The sequence below is a fragment of the Cannabis sativa genome, chromosome 9 (assembly GCF_029168945.1).
Source record: "Cannabis sativa cultivar Pink pepper isolate KNU-18-1 chromosome 9, ASM2916894v1, whole genome shotgun sequence".
Classification (NCBI taxonomy): Eukaryota; Viridiplantae; Streptophyta; class Magnoliopsida; order Rosales; family Cannabaceae; genus Cannabis; species Cannabis sativa.
The window spans coordinates 881,405-901,967 of NC_083609.1; the positions used below are offsets into that span (position 1 = coordinate 881,405).

Genomic DNA, 20,563 nt, shown 5'->3' on the forward strand with positions numbered 1-20,563 from the left:
CTTATTAATTTATTGTTGATTTTTTATTATTTGTATGTTATTTTTTATTATCGTTTTAATGTTATTTTTATATATATATATTTTTTTGTAAAAATATTAAAAAAAAATCTTTGATTATAAAAATAATAATAATTTGTAATTATCCTATTAATTATTGGGCCCAACGGGCTTTGATCCGCTTGAAAATATGGGAGACCCGACCCGTTTGGATCCATAAGAACCCAAATTCAATCGGAGTCAGAGACAGAAGAGCCACTTGCGCTCTCTTCTTCTCTTCTCTCAAGCCGCCATTGGTGAGTTCTCTAACCTTTTCTCTATTGTCTTTCCTTGTAGATCTCATTGATTGCCCGATTTGAATTGATTCACGACTACTTCGTTGTTTTTACATTTGGCTGTTTAGGGTTCTATGTTGATTAGATTTAAAGCTTCAATCTTTGAATTAATGGTTCCTTTTACTCCTCTCGTTGCCATTATTAGGGTTTTTTTTAGGTTTGGTATGTTTTGAGCATAGATTTGAAGTTATTGAACAATTGGGTTGTTGTTTATCTTACTTCTAGTTTGAATATTAGAGAAATTATTAAACTTTAGGGTTTTATGATTTGAGCTGTAAGATTATCTAACTGTTGTAAATTATAATGCAGGATTTTTATAGAGATAACTTGAAAATTTTCGATCTTGATAAGTAGGGAGCTTGAAAATTTTAGCCATTGGTATGGAGCTTGAGATTTTAATCATTAAATTTTATACATGATTATTTTGCTAATAATTTTTTTTTTGTAAGGTTGTTTTGCTAATAAAAATTTTCACAAAGTCCATCTTTACAAAACAATCTTCAAATTTTTCATCATTGTTAGAGAGCTTGATATTTTTTTTGGTTCGTCTTACCTTTATTTGAATTAGAGAAATTATTAAATTGTAGGGTTTCATGATTTGGGATGTATGATTTTGATTCCCTTTCTTTTCAATTGATATATAACAAAGACTATTTAACTGTTATAATGCAGGTTTATTATAGAGAAGAACTTGAAAATTTTTGATTTCGATAGTAGGGGAGCTTGAAAATTTTCGCCATTGTTTTTCAGTTTTGTATGTTCTTGGTTAAATTGTGATTTTAATATCATATAATAATTTATAATTAACAAAAAAAATTGAATTTTCGAAATAAAAAATGAAATAAATCCTTAAAAAAAAATCAAATCAAATCATGGAGAGTAGAGAAGAAGAGTGATAATGATGATGATGATGAATTTACAGACTATAGCAAAACCAGTCATAACGATTACTACAACAACCACTGTTAATGGCTTCTTCTTCTTAAGCTCAAACATTTCAATCAAATCCAAACCCAAATTACAACAATTTCATTGTCTCTCACTCTCAACTTCTAACACTCCCAACAAAAACACACAACACACAACCCTTCTAGTGGACACTTTCCATGAGCACCGTATTCTCAAAAACTTGTTCAATAAGCTCGATAAGACTGACTCATGCCCTTTGCAATTGCTTAAACAAGATGGAGATTGGACTAAACAGAATTTCTGGGCTGTTGTTACTTTTCTTAGACACCATTCCAGGTCATTGGAAATTCTTCAGGTAATTAATTCTTATTTATTATTGTTTGTGGGTTGTTTTTAGTTTTATCAAACTTTAGCTTAGGTGAATGGAAATCGATTTATATTTAGAAATTGGGTTTTGGGTTAGATAGAGATTATAGAAGTATCTCTTATTTTGAGTTGAAAATACTTGTATGGCTTTGTGTTCGACGAAATGCCTAAGAGAAGAGTAGTGTTGTATCTTTAAAGGATTCTTTTATTTGGTTGTATTCTAAATTATCGGAATTTCATTCTAATGGAATGGCATTTTCATTATTTTGGTGTAATGAGTATTCTATTTTGAAATGGTTGGCAAAATCTAAGAAAAAACTTGCTTTAAAATAGATTTTTTTGATGCATTTTAAAGAATATTTATGTTTTTCATTTTAATGTGTAACTTTTAGAAAATCCTTATTTTTCAGTGGGATTTTATCAACTATAAACTTATTTCAAATCTTATGCTAACAATTCATAACTTAACATTCGGTTATTTCGAAAATTGTGTGGAATTTTTGCATTCAATGGCAAGAATTGTATGAAAAATATTATGAGAGTGTTCTTTAACTTCATTTCATTTAATTGCATAATTTGAAGATTTATTCATTAGGTTTTTAGTTGAAGTTGAAAGTACTTTAATTTTGTGAACAGCTTTTCGGTATGTGGAAGAACATTGAGAAATCGCGGATAAACGAATTGAATTACAACAAGACAATAAGAGTTCTTGTTGAAGATGATCTGATTGAAGAAGCAGAATTGTTATTTGATGAGATGAAGAATCATGGTCTTAGTCTTTCTTTGGAAACCTACAATTCAATCATCCATGGTTTTGCAAGAAAAGGGTTTTTTGACAAGGCTTTACATTATCTTGATGAGATGAAGGAACTCAATGTAGCACCGGAAAGTGATACTTATGATGGACTTATCGAAGCTTATGCGAAACACGAGATGTACGACGAGATAGGAATGTGTTTAAAGAAGATGAAACTCAATGATTGTCCACCCGATCACATTACTTATAATTTGCTTATGAAAGAGTTCTCACGAGCCGGGTTGCTCAAGAAAATGGAGAGTGTGTATCACACTATGGTTTCGAAGAAAATGTATTTGCAGCCTTCAACTTTGATCAAAATGCTAGAGGCTTATGCGAAATTCGGGATCTTGGACAAGATGGATAAGTTCTACACAAGAGTGTTGATATTGAAAATCCCTTTAGGGGAAGATTTGATCAGGAAACTAGCTGAGATTTATATTAACAATTACATGTTTTCTAAATTAGAGACCTTAGGGATTGATCTCTCTTCAACATTTGGTGAAACTGAACTTCTTTGGTGTCTTCGTCTTCTTTCTTACGCTTGTTTGTTAAGTCGAAAGGGTATGGATTCGGTTATTCAGGAGATGTCAGATGCAAAGTTCCCATGGAATGTAACTACTGTGAACATCATCATGTTAACTCAGTTGAAGATGAAGGATTTCACACACTTGAGAATTTCACTTTCTCAGTTAACTTATACAGTGAAGCCAGATATTATTAGCATTGGCATTCTTTATGATGCAATTAGTATGGGTTTTGATGGAACTCGAGTTTTCGAGACATGGAGAACGATGGGATTTCTTTCTGGAGCCGTCGAAATGAATACTGATCCAGTTGTTCTTACTGCATTTGGAAAAGGGCATTTTCTTAAAAGCTGTGAAACTGTCTACGCTTCTCTTGAACCCGAATTTAGAGAAGAAAAGACATGGACATACCATAATCTCATCGATTTGGTGTCCAAATCACAAAGGAAGGTAACCAGTTAGCTGCTTCTTTTCTCATGGGCAATAACAGGTGCGCGGTTGATGAATGGTTAATCGAATTTTGAGCACATTTCGGTGTTGTGCTTTAAGATTCACTCGTGCTGCCATGACATGTAAGAGGAAAGTGAATTCGATTGGGCGAAATACTGTTAGCAAAAACATGTTTTTATTTGTTTTTTCAGGAACAAAATGCAGTTGTTGTTGATTAGCTTGGGGAGGAAAATAGAGAAGAAAAAGAAGCTAGTCATCATCTGAATCTGTAAGATAAAGCTCTTTTAAAAGGAATATATACATATATATATAGTACTATCAAATTGTATGTAAGAGAAATCACTTGACAATCACTTACTTCAATATGTTAAATTAGATTTGTATGAGGTCTGAATTAGATTTTACTAATCACAGATTAATGTATCATAGTGTTGAGATGACATAGACTTTAACACCATCTAAGCTTGTATGTCTAAACTAAAATAACACCAAATAGAGACTCCAACCGAACAACGAAAAGAACTTTTTTTATTTTTTATCCGAACACTCTTATAGAGAGAGCTTACAGTAGTAGAAGCTTAGTCAAACAAAGACATTACATAATAAGTTCGAATTATAATTTATTCATACATTGAGAGTTGATGATGGTGTTGCTGAATTATTGGCAAAAGCTGCATCAACAGGTATGAGACTACCTGTATGAACAATTATCTCAAACTCAATAGGAAGTCCTTCAGTCCTAAAATCCTTGAACTCTTGATGATTGGGATTGTATGATACCAAACATCGATCTCTATACGAAAACAAAATTTCCTCACCACCTTGTAAATTACACAAAACTCGAAAAGCTTTGTTCCTACTCCCATTGAACCTAATTCTTGTTGGAGGAGCACTATCCATTCTGAATCCCATTGGAACATAATCAGGAATGACAATTTCTTTACTCCAAGATTCCTTCTTATTATAATCCTTCAAAACCCAAATCTCATGTTCCCCAAACTTAGACGAAACAACAGCCGAAAGGCGATCATTCAACGTCACAAGATGGGTGAGAGACTTGTTCAAACCGAAATCGACAGGTTGTGGTATGACATGAAATTCCTCTTTATCCAAGTCAAAAGATACAATGTCAACTAGATGTGTTTGATACCTCATTGTTAGCCAATGAAGATTTCCATTGACTAAAACATCAGAAGATGGACAAGTAATAATCTTATGAGGCTTTTGATCAATACATCTCCATTGACAATCCTCACCCAAATTAAAAACATAAACTTTAGTCTCTTTAATAGTTCCCAAATATAAGTTGTTTCCCTCCATATAATACACTATTTCAATAGCCTTATAAGTCTTAGTCCTTGGATGAAATCCAAATCCCAAAACTACCCTTAAAACAACCAAATTTGGAAGATATACCAAATGGGGCAATTCTCTATATTCTTTGGTAAAAGGGTTGTATATGAAAAGTGGATTATTGTTATTTAAACGGTTGTATAAACAAACAAGTCCATTACATGAACCCACAACATCAAAATCAAAATGAGTGGACTCAAATGGAAGTATGGGCTTACTAGTAATAGTCAATAACATATTATTGTCGTTTTCATGGCTAGGGTTTAAGTAAACGACATCAAGTGATTTGGGATAGTCACAAAAGCATAAGAGGTGATTATTTTTGGGTTGAGAAAGATGCATTGAAATTGCTAAAGGATGTTTTATTGAAGTGTAGTAATGTTTAGAGACTAACTTACATTGCATAAGAGATTGTAAGGGTAATCTTGATAGTATGTTGAAGAAGATTTCATGAGGAAGCTCTTCTATATATTTTTTGTCGTTTGATTCCATGAATTGAGTGAAGAAATAGATAAAAAGTTTGTGAAAAGATTTAGGTTAAACTCAACTTAAGCATGTAATGAGTTATGTAAGAAGGTAGGTAATGTGGTGATCAATACAAGTCAATACTCCTTTTATATATAAAATTACATATGGAAATGTTATTTTCGTCCCTACTATGCTAAAAAGCACCTATGGTATTTAATACTCTCGCTATTGCTACAACTTAATAGTGGATCCTATTTATTTTATTTTCATAAATATTATAGAAAATTGTTGACCGATTATAAAGAAATATTTTATCGTGGTGTTAGACATTATATGTGCCTTATAGCAATGTTCTTATTTTTATGACGAGCTCAGGGTCGGCCCAAGCATTGGGCAGCTTGGGTCATTGCACAAGGCCCCCCTTTTTCTAAGGCCCAATTTTTTTTTTTTTTTTAAAAAAAAAAGCCTATTTTTTTTTTAATTTTTTTTCCTATTATTTATACATAAATAAAAAAAATTAATTAAAAATTTATGAAGCAATTTAAAAAAAAAACTACTAATAGAATTGTAGTTTTAATATATATGGTTTTTTCTTTTTTTAAAGGGCCCAATTTTAAAATTTCGCACGAGGTCCCCAAATTGCTGGGGCCGGCCCTAGACGAGCTATTTTGTAATTATATTCAACATATCACTAATTTTTTTTTAAAAAAAATCTAAATAATTTACAATACTGATAAATGATAATAAAAGTTAAGATAATAAATTCATCCATACTTAAAAGAAAAGTAACATGTGTTGTGTGTAATTAAATTGTTTGAATTTTATTTTCAACTTAAAAAAACTATAAACATTGTATTAAAAAAAATTATAATTTTTCTAAGTACTAAATAGGAAAATGATTATATTATATTATTTGGGTCACTTAGTACATGCTATTATATAGTATTATATAATACAATATTATATCTCATATATAGTATTATGTTTTGTATTAATTTATATATGTGTATATATATAATATTTTAATATAAATTAAAATTTTATATTATATTATGCAAAAATATGGTATAAAATATAGTTTAATATAATACTATAGATCTAATATGCATACCAAAAGAAACTCTCAAAGAAAAAACAAAGGTGGATAATGACTTATTCTTGTTTGGATATTTTTGCAAGTTTATTATGATGGTTTATTATATAGAAAGAATACTCTAAATCTTATCGAATCGGCAGATTAATTTATGTGTTGTATTATTATGATTTTAGATTTTAAGTTATCTATTACGCATTATTTTTTGTTTATCATTTTTTAATTCCAATTTGAAAAGGAAATGAAATGTGAATAAAACAATTTAATGAATGAATTAAATAACATATGATTGCTATAGTTATCATCGTCTATACCATACTTGTAAATATGAGTGTATTAGGTCGGGTCCACCTATATTTTGGAAATCTAGTAATAATATAGATTGTGTCATGTTGACCCATAAAAAAATATAGATCGTGTTGTATCAATATTTTAAAGGGTAAGTCTCGCTAAACCTATATTTTCGTAGCATGTTTGGACTCGTATCATACTTTACTTAAGCCGACTTGTTTTTCATACATGTGTTTGTTCATTTTCTAATATGTGCTCGAATTCAAACTTCACTTTTTCACTAATTTTTTTTTATAATTAATAAGTTAATCACAAAATTATAAACATGTTTTATAGTTTAAATTGTTTTTGTATAATTTTTCTATAATACTTAACACATAACCATATAATTATAAACTTTAGTTTCTCCTTATGGGTTTGTTTTACATGATTGTAGAGGGTTGTTAACCTCTTTATTTGATGTTGATTGTAAGTTTGTTAAACGGTCTGCTAATGGTCTTGTGCATGCTTTAGCGTGGGCTTCTCTTTTTGAGGCTGATCGTATTCTTAGTGGGGATTCTTTACCCACTTGTTATGTTTCCATTGTCTTGGGAGATTTGATTTAATAAAGCTTTTATTATTCAAAAAAAAAAAAAAAACCATATAAAATAATTAATTCGACTAATTATAATTTAAATATTCATTTGTAAATACATATGTAGTATTATTATTATAAGAATTTTTAACAAGTTGTGTTTTTGAGTTAGTCAGTTCGTGTTCACGTATCGTGTCTTGCTTAAGACTATTTTTTTTTTCGTGTTGTGTCGTGCCTAAGTCTATATTTAATCACGTTGTGTCGTGTTGTACTCAAGCCCATATTTTTTTCATATTAGGTCATGCTCATGCCTCTTGAGCTCGTGTCGTTTACATCACTAATCTATCCTATTAAGGAAAAAGTAAAATAAATAAATAATAAGTAAAAGCAATTATAAAAACGAAAAAAAAAGTACTTTTAAATTAATAAAACTCTTTAAAATGAAAAACATAAATAGGAATAAAAGAATAATCTTTAAAATGCATAAAAAAAATCTCCTTTAAAGCAATTTTTTTCTTAGATTTTGCCAACCATTTCAAAATGGAATACTCATTTCACCAAAATAATGAAAACACCATTCCATTAGAATGAAATTCCGATAATTTAGAATACAACCAAATAAAAGAATCCTTTAAAAGATACAACACTACTCTTCTCTTACGCATTTCGTCGAACACAAAGCCATAAAAGTATTTTCAACTCAAAATAAGAAATGCTTCTACAATCTCTATCTAACCCAAAGCCCAATTTCTAAATATAAATCGATTTCCATTTACCTAAGCTAAAGTTTGATAAAACTAAAAACAACCCACAAACAATAATAAATAAGAATTAATTACCTGAAGAATTTCCAATGACCTGGAATGGTGTCTGAGAAAAGTAACAACAGCCCAGAAATTCTGTTTAGTCCAATCTCCATCTTGTTTAAGCAATTGCAAAGGGCATGAGTCAGTCTTATTGAGCTTATTGAACAAGTTTTTGAGAATACGGTGCTCATGGAAAGTGTCCACTAGAAGGGTTGTGTGTTGTGTGTTTTTGTTGGGAGTGTTAGAAGTTGAGAGTGAGAGACAATGAAATTGTTGTAATTTGGGTTTGGATTTGATTGAATTGTTTGAGCTTAAGAAGAAGAAGCCATTAACAGTGGTTGTTGTAGTAATCGTTATAACTGGTTTTGCTATAGTCTGTAAATTCATCATCATCATCATCATTATCACTCTTCTTCTCTACTCTCCATGATTTGATTTGATTTTTTTTTAAGGATTTATTTCATTTTTTATTTCGAAAATTCAATTTTTTTTTGTTAATTATAAATTATTATATGATATTAAAATCACATTAAATGAGCTAAACTCACACAATAATGATTAGCTAAAAAGTTATTGGAATATTTTTTGTTTTTTATTTTTCTTACAAAAATACATATTCTTTTGTTTAAGTTATAAAATATGTATGCCTAAGTGATTATTTTTTGTAAGTAAAATTATTTAATTTTTTTTTTAATTTTATAAAATATTTTGAATAATTATAATATGTACGCTATCATATAAAAAAAAATATTTAAATATAAAAAATACGAAGAGAATACATTAGTGCACTATTTTTTTGAAATACGCTATAAATTTACCTAATAATTTCAAATTGAGTATAGTTATAAAATATTAATAGTGTCTTTCACCACTATAAAATGACACTTATAATTAATTAATAATATTTCTTAAAAATTATTATTTTTAATCAAAAAATAAATTACAAATAATTATATATATTTTTTTAAACAACGGGCTTTGATCCGCTTGAAAATATGGGAGACCCGACCCGTTTGGATCCATAAGAACCCAAATTCAATCGGAGTCAGAGACAGAAGAGCCACTTGCGCTCTCTTCTTCTCTTCTCTCAAGCCGCCATTGGTGAGTTCTCTAACCTTTTCTCTATTGTCTTTCCTTGTAGATCTCATTGATTGCCCGATTTGAATTGATTCACGACTACTTCGTTGTTTTTACATTTGGCTGTTTAGGGTTCTATGTTGATTAGATTTAAAGCTTCAATCTTTGAATTAATGGTTCCTTTTACTCCTCTCGTTGCCATTATTAGGGTTTTTTTTAGGTTTGGTATGTTTTGAGCATAGATTTGAAGTTATTGAACAATTGGGTTGTTGTTTATCTTACTTCTAGTTTGAATATTAGAGAAATTATTAAACTTTAGGGTTTTATGATTTGAGCTGTAAGATTATCTAACTGTTGTAAATTATAATGCAGGATTTTTATAGAGATAACTTGAAAATTTTCGATCTTGATAAGTAGGGAGCTTGAAAATTTTAGCCATTGGTATGGAGCTTGAGATTTTAATTATTAAATTTTAGGGTTATTATAGAGAAGAACTTGAAAATTTTCGATTTTGATAGTAGGCAGCTTCAAATTTGGGAAATTTGACAAACTAAGAATGTGAAATAGTCAAAATTTGCAAAATAATCACACTCAATTTACTCTAGGCGACCATGATGGTCGCACACTTAATCTATAGTTGGAAAACGACCATATCGCACAAGTGACTGTACATGGTTATTTTGCTAATAATTTTTTTTTTGTAAGGTTGTTTTGCTAATAAAAATTTTCACAAAGTCCATCTTTACAAAACAATCTTCAAATTTTTCATCATTGTTAGAGAGCTTGATATTTTTTTTGGTTCGTCTTACCTTTATTTGAATTAGAGAAATTATTAAATTGTAGGGTTTCATGATTTGGGATGTATGATTTTGATTCCCTTTCTTTTCAATTGATATATAACAAAGACTATTTAACTGTTATAATGCAGGTTTATTATAGAGAAGAACTTGAAAATTTTTGATTTCGATAGTAGGGGAGCTTGAAAATTTTCGCCATTGTTTTTCAGTTTTGTATGTTCTTGGTTAAATTGTGTTTGATCTATAAAGATGTCTAGTAAGAAAGAGGAGAAAGCTCAGGTTGCAGCTGATAGAATCAAGGCTGCTGCAATGACAGCTGCGAAAGGTCTTAGTCGGGCTCAGGCCGAACGAGCAGCTGCAGCAGCAGCTAGGAATGTCAATGCTTATGGTCAGAAAGAAGAAGGGCCAAGTAGATGGCAGGAAAAGAGAGAAGCCAAGAGACAGATGTACTTGATGAGTACCGAGAAGGCTGTAAGATTGGGCGAGCGAAAGGATCTCAAGACTAATGTGGCTACTGTTGGTGGTGCGGCTTCACAATGCCAAAAGTGTTTTCAACCCGGGCATTGGACGTACGAGTGTAAGAACGAACGAGTTTATATCTCGAGGCCATCTCGAACTCAGCAGCTGAAGAATCCAAAATTGAAGATGAAGGTTTCGGTTCCAGATGATTTGGATAACCCCGATATTAAAGAGGAGGAAGAAGAGGAGAAAGTGAAAGCAAAAGTGAAAAGCAAAATAAAATCTAAAAAAAGCAAAAGGAAGCACCATTCTGATTCGGGTAGTGATAGTGAGGCTTCTGTTTTCGAGACTGATAGCGAGTCACCATCAGGGACAGGTTCTGATTCTTCTTCAGACGAGAGTAGTACTACCGATTATAGTTCATCCTCTGATTCTGAAGAGGAGAGGAGAAGGAGAAGGAGGAAGAAGAAGAAACAAAAGAGGGGGAGACGCAGCAGGTACAACTCATCTTCCGAGTCTTCTGATTCTGACTCGGCATCAGATTCTGATTCTGATGATAGACGCAGCAAGAGGAAGAGCAAGAGGCACAGCAGAAAGCGTTAACCGAGAGCCGAGCAAGGAAGGAGGAGGACAAGAACAAGGTGGAGCCATGTAATTACTTTAGGTTCATGTTTGCATTACTTATTGACCTAATAATATAAAATCTATAGATGCTCCAAATGTTTGCAGTAGTATTAGTAGTTGACTTCATTAGGCTTTTCATTTTGTTTTTGACTTGTGTAATTCTATATGAGGTTGTAATGAGTTTTCTTTGGTTGATATTTTTAATTTTTCTGCTTCATTTTCTATTGCTATCCATTTTTTGAACACTGATTTTCAGGTGGTTTTTTACTTAGACTTCTTCTACATTATGTTTAATTCAGATCCTATATAGTATTGTGTGTTATAAATAGGATTGTTCTTCCATAGTTGCTTTAAGTAGAAGTGTTTTTTTTTGGCTAATCATATTTATTTAAGATGGGATTCACTATTTGAAAAATATGCAACAAAAAAATTAAGGGTTTTTGGTATAAATACTCTTAGGAGAATTTTCATTTTTATGATTTGTAAAGTATAAGTTTACAAAAATATAATTTTTTTTCAAAAAAAAAAATATTTTAAGGGAAAATTTTAGAAAAAAATAAAAAAAAAATATGGAAAATCCTAATTACTATAAAAATACCTGATTATTTTTACTTGATTTTTTCATACTTTTAACATTATCTTCAATTTTTTCATAACTTTTTTTGAAAAAAAGAAGTTATATTTTTACATAAAAAGTAAAAAAAAAAATTCATAAAATTGTAATTTCCTCTTTTAAAAATTACATATGAGGTCCCATATATTAAATTTAGTTTAAGCCCCTACTTAGTTACCACCGTAATCCTCTAATGTGATAATCAAAGAGTTTTTCAGTAACTTACTGAACACATAAATTTGAAAATTAGTTATGTTAACACCATGTTTGGTAGGAAGAAGAGGAGGGAGAGATGTAGGAAGAGATAACAAATCCCTTTGTTTGACAAGAGTGAGCGAAGAAGAGAAATGAGAGGTGAGAGGATAGCAAATCTACACAAACCTCCAATTTAGAATCCTTCCATTGTTAGAAACACTAAAAATCCCCTTCTTCAATTATTATAAATTACAAATATACTAATAATAATTTTATAAATTAATAATTATCTATTTTTTCATCACTTCATCATCCATTTTTCAATTATTACTCACCTCTCTCTCTTTTATATTTTTCATCCATCCTATTCTCTCTCCTTCCGACCAAACATAGCATAAAAGAACAAGCCATAGAACTTGAGAAGATTTATAAGTTTATTATTTCCCAAATAAGAGTAATTAAAATAGCAATGTTGACCAAAAAATCTAATTTGTAACATAAGATTTAATTCTAGAAAAAACCAATCATAATATTCCTAATAAAGATTCTTTGGTTAAGAATTGAGAGAAATAAGAAATTAAAATTCATAGCCAGTTTATAAAAATCTTACATATCAAAGAGAAATGATTACACAGTAATTCTAAGCTAATAATGTCTCACACAATAATAATCCAAATCCAAAGCCAAAGCCATAACCAAACCACCTAATACTAACCCCATTTGACTAAAATGTCACACACACCATATACAAACAAACAAACATAACAACAATAAGAATTATAGAGAGAAATTTAACATTTTTATGTACCCTCCTAAGACTAGATTTTTGCATCATGACATGAAAATTTACCAGCACAAACTTCAACATCAATGGCGGTTAAAGAATCTAATGAACCGAGGACGAGCAGCATACAAACTGTGCCCAATATGGTCTACTCTTCCTCTTTTCTCTTTTGATCTCGGTGGGATACCTTGCAGGCGAGTTCCATTCTTTACCGATCTCTCTATCAGCACCAGCATGGCCTAGGGGTGATTCGGGTGCCAGAATAGAGTTTACTGTTGTTGTTGTTGTTGTTGCTACATTCTCTTTTCGGTTTGGTGACTTTGCTCTTGTCTCAATCGAGGCCTCGCCCAAGAGGTTTTTCAAAGGAGTGTGTTGTTGTTTACCTGTGCTCCAGTTTGTTACCTTGGCAATGATCTCTTCGTTTTTCTTTCTCCCTGGCGATTCATTTACTACTTGAGTGATCGAAGGAAACCACCCGGCTTGCTGTGAGTTCTGTCCTGTCTGGATTTCGGCTGCAGTAGCTGCTTTTTGGCCATTCCCGACGCTCACAGGTTCAACCAATGTCATGAAAGATGGTGGCTCAAACATCTCTGATTTGTCTTGATGTTGTCCTTCAGAAGAAACAGGTTTTGAGTCTGTTTTCTCTCCAATTATCGCTTGGGATTCGGTTGATGGTAATGTTTCGGTATCAATAACAGCTTGTGCATCTGATTGTATAGAAAGTACTGTCACAAGCATCAAACATTAGAAAATACACACTCACTCATGGAAATATTAATCAAACAAAATTATTTCGAAGAGAGATAAATTACCCGAAACAGATCCCCAGTTTCCCTCCAAACTGTCAGTTTGGCTAATTGAATCAGCTGATAAATCAGTTACAGATCCAGCCAGGAGTTGTTTGTCAATTCCTTCTTGGAAAGATTCAGAACCATGCCCCGACGTGGCATCAAATGCTCTCGTAGAGCTATCATCAATTTCGGTTGAATTATTGATGGATGACTTCACATCCAAGGCAGAATGAGTTGTTGTTGGTTCCTTAACATTCTCATTTCCATCGAGTTTATCTTCAGTCGTCTCTTGAAGTGTATCCGAAGCCACTATGACATCCACACTGTCTGCAGTACGAGCACTACTCGAATCTGCTGCAGGTACAACGACTGAAGACTCATCTACAGACCCGACTACCATTGCTTTTGGCTGCACCGATAGGTGTTCTTCTACAGGTTCTTCCTTGCTTTTAACTCCATCTTCAACAGACTTCTGAATACCATCATTCTCGAAACCATTATTATCACTACCATCAAAGGACTTGTTAGCAGTTTCGGGAAAAGCTACAGCATGCACCGAGCAACTTTCCTTAGTAGGAGCCTCACTATTGTCAACTCCACCTACATAGTCCTCTGTCTCAAGCTTCTCATAATCTCTTTTCTGTAAGTTGTTTTCCGAGTTAATTTGAAGCTCGGGAACCTTTTCAGCGGATTCAGGATTAACTACTGTGTGCCCCGAGAAACTTTCTTTTGCAACACCATTGCTGCTGGCAACTACAGTTTCATCGATCACATGTGGAGTAGTAACAGGATCACCAGCATCTCCAGCCAAATCATCCTTTCCAAATTCGATTTTTTCATAGCCAGCATCAGCAGCAGTTACATGGCTCGTAGTATCATCATCATCCTCTCTACCTCCTTCGCCATGAGTGGAATCCTTTTCATGACCATTCACACCAGGTAAGTGGGATGCTTGAACTATTCCTTCATTGCCCGAAGCAATAACTGAATCTTCAACAGAAGAGACCGAAAAGGTTTTATCCATAGGAGGCATCACGAAATCTGATGGGGTTCCTTTTTCATCTAATCTTTGGCTTTCAGTGACTTTGCCCGTGACCTCGGACAAATTAACTTCCTCTTCAGCTGCCACATCTTTAACCATTGGCACACTTCGACTGTGATCCAGTTCCACACTATCTTCCAAAACATGTCTGTCCGAAACAAAAGCCACACTGTCTTCACTTTGGCTATTCTCCAAATCAAGACCTGTCTTCAAAGCTTTGTGATCTTTAAAATCCTCAAGCAGTAGTTCAGAATTATCAACTACATGTATGTCATCTGGAACAGAAAGAACAAGTAAATTATCATCAACTTCTCCCTTCTCGATTAAATCACCAAAATACGTGTAATCTACTCCTTCTGCACTATCCACTGTAGTTTTGGTAGTATCATCAGAAGCATTAACATGTTCAACTTCAGTAGAAACATCAGTAAGCTTTCCTTCCACCCGAACAAGACCCTCATCGGGGATAATTGGGACAGGTTCTAAACTCATAACAGTTTCACCCGACTTGGACATGACCCCAGTTGTTTCGGCATCTACATTAGTAGGGGAGATCGTAAATTGCACAGCACTGCTATCTAAATAATTGTCTTTCTCTACCTCCACATCGGTCCCCTTTTCAGACAACGATAAAGAGCCATCAACCTTTTCAATCTCTACCGCTACATCTTTCTGTGTTTCTGACTTCACAGTATGCAAGTCATCAACCGAAACATTTCTATTAACACTAAGAACTGAATCTTCATTCTGGGAATCTGTAGAAGAATCCATCACCGAACTAGCAATACCGTCCAGAGGTTTAACGCTCTCTGCAGTTTAAATCATTACAACCCGAAAGAAAAAGGTTTAAGACTTTAATATATTCATAGAAAACGAACAAAGTTCAAAAAAATTCTACACTAATTGAGAACTATTGAACCCTTAACAACCATTTTCATATGTGAGACTAATTCTTTCATTTCCATCATTTGAAGCAATGACAATAAATGATTAATAACATTGACACCATCTTAAGATATTGAAATTTTATACAACAAGCGAAAAGAATATGCATTGGCATAGTCTCAAACATTATAAAGATCTTCATAAAAAAAAAACTAACAAAGGTTTATCCAATGATCCAAAGTTCGAAAATTCCAACACTAATTGAGAACCCTTAACAACCATTTTCATATGAGAAACAATGACAATGAACCATCTTAAGATATTGAAATTTTCAACCAAACAAATCAATTGACAATTAGTGTCAAAAAGATTGAAATCTTACCAGCAACAACTAAGGTATCATCAGAGGATTGGATCATCTTTTCCACATTAGTATCCGATTTCGCAGCACCACCTTGATCTTGAGTCACTGCAGCATAATAAAGTCCTCCTTCTGAAAATTCGGTTGCAGCATCAGAATACACATCATCTTCTGTTTTGTTGTTTAATGACCTTGTTCTTCCATTACCCTTCTCAAATGGAGCTTAAAAAGCATCCAAATCAACACATTAAATTAATCAATATATAATCATAATAAAACAAGTACAATTGTTTCTTGTTATTTTATAATTGATTAATTCTCTAATAATAGTAATAAGAATAACAAAGATCTACTAAATCTAGCCTAACAATAAAACAGAAAAGCACTAAAAAACAAAACCAAATTATATTAATAATAAAAGGGAATGGATAAGGATAAAGATTAAGATTAAGATTCTCACTAGGGGTTTTGTTGTGATCTTCTACATCATCAGAAATAGTTGAATGAACACTTCCTTCCATATCAACAACCTTGTTGTAACCTTCAATAGTTCCACAGATCTTCTTGTGTGCTCTTCTGTGTTTGGAACTTGGTTGTGGCTTTGGATATGGCCATCCACATTTTTGACAAACATAATTTCCATGAATATCTTCAAAAAAAAAAATCAAAATAATAATTAGTTAAACCCCAAAAAAACATGAAAGATCAAGAAATCAGTGTGCCCAGAAAAAGTTAACAAATACCCAGAAGACATTTTCCTTGGAAAATGAATAAAGCAAGAAACTTTACTGAAAAATAGGTAAAAAAAACAGAGACCCCAACTGAAAAAAAATCCCAAGATCCAAAAAAAAACCAATGAAAAAATCGAAAAAAAAAAAAAACAGACCGTGTTTTTGAAGTTGTTGGTTTTCCATTGCTTCAAGAGAGTTGTTTTGTTTGGGTAGAGAGAAAAAGAAGAAAGAAAATGAAGACGAAAGAGGAAAATGAGTCCTTTCCCTACTTCTAAGTCTGGAAATTCTTACGAACCGAGCGTTGTACGGACTGTGTTACAAAAAAGAAAAATACGCTGTTTTTGTTTTTGTGTTTTTTTTTTGTTATGGTTACTGTTGGAATCTTCTGCGACGCGGTACATGATAACGGTTTGAATGATTGGACGTTTGAAAAAGTCAATGAGGTAAAGTCAAGTATAAGGGTAAAATGGTACTTTAAGTACGAGTGTATTAAGAGAGAGGGAGGTGTGATTCGGTGTGGTGGAGCTGAGGGAATAGAAATTTGCATGGGCACGTGTTTGGCTTTTTTTGTCTCTTTTGACTAAATGTATACACAATTACACACCATTTTTTATGGTCCCCTTATGGTATATTTGCATCATTAGTATATAAAGTTCGGGTATTTATTGGAACACATTTAATAATTTTATGTTTATTTAAGAGTGTACATGGGTTGAGTTTTTCGGCGATCGGATTTAGATATTCAATCTAATTATATATTAGATGTTAGATTTTAGGGATTATTTCGTAAATACACAAAAACAATAAAAAAAAAAATTATAAAAATACAGTTGTATGAAATTTTAAATATTTTTACGATTTTTTTATTTTATTACAGAAAATATGATTTTTTAATGTATTTTTATATTGTACTTTTGTTTATTTTTTGTTATTTATATGTGATTTTTTATTGTTGTTTGATGTTGTTTGGAATAGGAGATTATTGATTTAATTTTGTGGTTGGACAATAGAATTAGAGTTGCATAGATCTCAAAGAGTCAAAACTAAACAATTAAATTATGGAATGATCTTTTGGGTAGGAATGAATATGTCCTTCCAAAGGCTATTCAAAATGAACCAAACTTGCAATAAAAGTATAAATGACTTGGTATTTCCTTAATTGGTTGTTGATTTGATAATGTTGATTGCATGATAAAAAAATAATAAATAAATAGTAAAAGTTAATTCTTCACCGCTATACTAAACATTATTATTAAGGGTGTTTATTAGACCACATATAACTTTTTTAGACCTATTATGATCAAATCTAATTATATATTAGATGTTAGATTTTATAATTTGAACTGATCCAATTAATTTTAGTCATTCAATTAATCTAACATCTATTAGATGTTGGATTGGATCAGTTCTATCTGTTAGATGTATTTCATATAAATATATATATATATATTAGTTTAATTTAGATTTATTCAATTTTCTAGACTTAGTATTTATTACTAGGTGAATGTACGTGCCGAGCCACGTATTGCTAGTTTCATTTAAGATTTTGGTCTTTTTAAGATTTTGAATTTATTTTATTTTTAAAGATTACAAATTTTTTGTTTAAAAAAATTAAATATTTGTATTTAAAAGATTATTTAATAATGTATTAAAAATAATATTAGTGTAATTATAAAATTGTAAATAAATTTATTATTGGAGTAGTAGATTATTCTATTTAGTTCTTTTTTTAACATAACATTGTAATGTAAGTTTATATCTATAAATATTCTGTAAAGTGTTAATATTATATGAACATCTCCATTTATAAAGCTAAAAAGTGGGTCAATGACAGAAGTGGTATATCTGCAATCACACAAAGATAGAAGTGGTATTTCTGCTTACTATGCTTATCCGGAGAAAACATTAGATAACGTGAGGTTAACTTTAATATATAAAGATTTTTTTTTAAAAAAAATAAATGAAAAAAATTATTAATATTCTCCCAAGATAGGTTTGTTAGAGAGATATGTGGTTAAGATAATTTTTTTAATTTAAAAAGAGATTATTAATATTTAAAAGATTGTTTAATTTTTTAGTTTAATTATTGGATTTATTTGTTAACAGCAGATCAAACCTAATCGTTAAATTTAATAGAATATTCTTTTATTTTTAAGTATATTCTGTTAAACCAAGAAATGTCGTTAGATAGGCACTTTTAATATATAAAGATATCGAATTAAATCTATTCAATATTTTAAGTATAGTGTATTGAAATGAATTGGATTCATCTAATAAAAAAAAAGTAAAATTATAATGTTAATTTTCATATACATATATTTTATTACGTATAATTATATAAAATTTAATTACTCATCCCAATTAAATAAAAATACTAATTAGTGTATATTGGATGTATTGGATTTTTTGACATTCTGTCCAACATCCGATTCGATCAAATTAGATATTCTAAAATAACATCTAATTTAATTCGATCACAATTAAATATTTAATATTTGACGGTAAATTATTATTGAATTGAATCAATTTATACATACTTTAATTAATTATTTTGTTGTTCTTCTTATTTAATATTTTATTTATATACTACTAATTATTTTTTAACAAATTTAGACCCTGATAGTAACCTATTAAGATTACTTTATTAGCAAAAAATAATTTATTTGATATTTAAATAATTTGGTTACCGGGCTGTGAGTTTGGGATATGTAACAGCCAATGGTAGAAGTAGAGATACGTATTCTCAAAATATAATTTTTTTTTTTAATAAAAATAGAAAAAAGTTGACTAAGAAAATCAATCTTTGAAGAAATGAAGGTCAAGTGCCTACGTATGTTATTCAAATTCAATAGTCATCTTCCTCACTCACGTGATCTCTTCAACTTCATTTAAATATTTAATAAAAATAAATGGAAAATTTGAAATTATATGCATAGTAGAGACTAAAATTGTTATCCTAATCTAAAACTATACATAATTTGTAAAATGGGATAACTTTTACTTAAATCCAATTTAACCCCCCTCATTTCTAAACTCTCTCTCTCTCTCTCTCTCTCTCTCTAGCGTTTGAAATCGCACCATCCACGATTCCCCACTCGAATGAAGAACCCACCACCCCACGGAGGGAACCCATCCACAGAGCACGCGACGAGCCTGTCCCCTTTCGGTTTTTTAATTTTTTTTTTCTTATTGATTATGGTGAAAATGTTGTTAGTTGATAGATTGAGGTTGGATATGTGCATTCTTGATTAGATCTAGGGTTAGATGGAGTAGATCTAGGGTCTGTGATCTTTCTGGGCAAGAAAATCCGATTTTCTGGTTTGATATGAGCTTGAAGATGAAGGCCCGATGCATGGCCCGATGGTCTGATGCATGGCCCGATGCATGGCCCGATGTAAGGTCCGATGGTCTAATGCCCATTTTGGATTTTTTTTAAAAAAAAATTCTATTTATAGGACTGGCCCGATGGGCCCGATGGTCAGATGCCCACTTTATTTTTTTTAATTTTTTTCATTTTATAGGACTGGCCCGATGGACCCGATGTAGGGCCCGATGGTCAGATGCCCACTTTATTTTTTTAATTTTTTTTCATTTTATAGGACTAGCCCGATGGACCCGATGTAGGGCCCAATGGTCAAATGACTGGCCGATGGGCCCGATGTAGAGCCCGATGCCCACTTTAATTTTTTTTTTTATAACAAAGAGAGAAGAAGAGAGTGGGGAGGCAGTAATGTAAATGGGGGTATTTTAGGGATATTCTAAAATGTGTCATATCCCACAAATATTAAATGTTATGTGTTTAGAAAAAAAATATTAAGTATATGTAAGTATAGAAAATCAAATTTCCCAAATAAAAATGGTTTTTCTTTTTTCCAATAAATTTAATCACATCAAATATTAAGTGTCATATTTATTTATTTATTTTTCTTTAAAAAAGAAAATTGGAACTTAGAATCTCATTTTTAGAGAAATATTAAAAAGTACCATTAGTGCTTAATATTTTCTTCGATATTATACCACTATTATCTATTAGTGTAATTAAGTATCGAGTTTCATATAATTATTCAAAAGCCAAAATTGCCAAAGGGTACCCTAAGGGACATCCATTTTAGAAAGATGTATCAAATAATTTCCTTTTTTTTTAATATTTTTTTGTCCTTAAATGACCCTTTTATGAGCTGATTTGTTAGGTTTATTTTTCCTAACCATAATATATACTTTTGGATAAAAATAAAGGAA

General features: G+C 31.2%; 4 protein-coding genes across 6 annotated transcripts; 2 read left to right on the forward strand and 2 right to left on the reverse strand.

The window, feature by feature from the left end:
- The first annotated feature begins 177 nt into the window (after positions 1-177).
- On the forward strand, positions 178-3,785 carry LOC115722592 (pentatricopeptide repeat-containing protein At4g14190, chloroplastic-like). Of its 2 annotated transcripts, none has more exons than XM_030651835.2 (3): positions 178-293; positions 1,005-1,596; positions 2,244-3,785. In XM_030651835.2, exons 2-3 carry the CDS (start codon positions 1,231-1,233, stop codon positions 3,390-3,392), a joined length of 1,515 nt encoding a protein of 504 aa, XP_030507695.2. In that variant the 5' UTR covers positions 178-293; positions 1,005-1,230; the 3' UTR covers positions 3,393-3,785. The 2 variants fall into 2 exon arrangements, with proteins under 2 accessions (XP_030507695.2, XP_060959807.1); XM_061103824.1 differs by having other exon boundaries at positions 226-710.
- On the reverse strand, positions 3,243-5,642 carry LOC115722588 (F-box protein At3g07870-like). Its single transcript, XM_061103825.1, has one exon. It carries the CDS (start codon positions 5,223-5,225, stop codon positions 4,005-4,007), a length of 1,221 nt encoding a protein of 406 aa, XP_060959808.1. The 5' UTR covers positions 5,226-5,642; the 3' UTR covers positions 3,243-4,004.
- Positions 5,643-8,957: 3,315 nt separating this feature from the next.
- On the forward strand, positions 8,958-11,139 carry LOC115722442 (uncharacterized). Its single transcript, XM_061103826.1, has 2 exons — positions 8,958-9,066; positions 9,971-11,139. The coding sequence occupies exon 2, from the start codon at positions 10,089-10,091 to the stop codon at positions 10,899-10,901; it is 813 nt and encodes a 270-aa protein (XP_060959809.1). The 5' UTR covers positions 8,958-9,066; positions 9,971-10,088; the 3' UTR covers positions 10,902-11,139.
- Positions 11,140-12,290: 1,151 nt separating this feature from the next.
- LOC115722359 (uncharacterized) lies at positions 12,291-16,656 on the reverse strand. Of its 2 annotated transcripts, none has more exons than XM_030651554.2 (5): positions 16,480-16,656; positions 16,054-16,242; positions 15,615-15,725; positions 13,327-15,156; positions 12,291-13,239 (listed from the first exon to the last, which is right to left on the reverse strand). In XM_030651554.2, the coding sequence occupies exons 1-5, from the start codon at positions 16,505-16,507 to the stop codon at positions 12,617-12,619; spliced, it is 2,781 nt and encodes a 926-aa protein (XP_030507414.2). In that variant the 5' UTR covers positions 16,508-16,656; the 3' UTR covers positions 12,291-12,616. The 2 variants fall into 2 exon arrangements, with proteins under 2 accessions (XP_030507414.2, XP_030507413.2); XM_030651553.2 differs by having other exon boundaries at positions 15,615-15,815.
- Positions 16,657-20,563: the final 3,907 nt, after the last annotated feature.

Excerpts from the sequence above, each read along its gene's own strand:
- LOC115722592 (XM_030651835.2), top strand. The coding sequence starts at position 1,231 with ATGATGATGATGATGAATTTACAGACTATAGCAAAACCAGTCATAACG. Across the intron at positions 1,597-2,243 it reads GGTCATTGGAAATTCTTCAG|CTTTTCGGTATGTGGAAGAA; the intron begins GTAATTAATTCT and ends TTTTGTGAACAG.
- LOC115722588 (XM_061103825.1), bottom strand. The coding sequence starts at position 5,225 with ATGGAATCAAACGACAAAAAATATATAGAAGAGCTTCCTCATGAAATC.
- LOC115722442 (XM_061103826.1), top strand. The coding sequence starts at position 10,089 with ATGTCTAGTAAGAAAGAGGAGAAAGCTCAGGTTGCAGCTGATAGAATC.
- LOC115722359 (XM_030651553.2), bottom strand. The coding sequence starts at position 16,507 with ATGGAAAACCAACAACTTCAAAAACACG. Across the intron at positions 16,243-16,479 it reads CCAACAACTTCAAAAACACG|ATATTCATGGAAATTATGTT; the intron begins GTCTGTTTTTTT and ends TTTTTTTTGAAG. Across the intron at positions 15,816-16,053 it reads AGATCACAACAAAACCCCTA|CTCCATTTGAGAAGGGTAAT; the intron begins GTGAGAATCTTA and ends ATGCTTTTTAAG.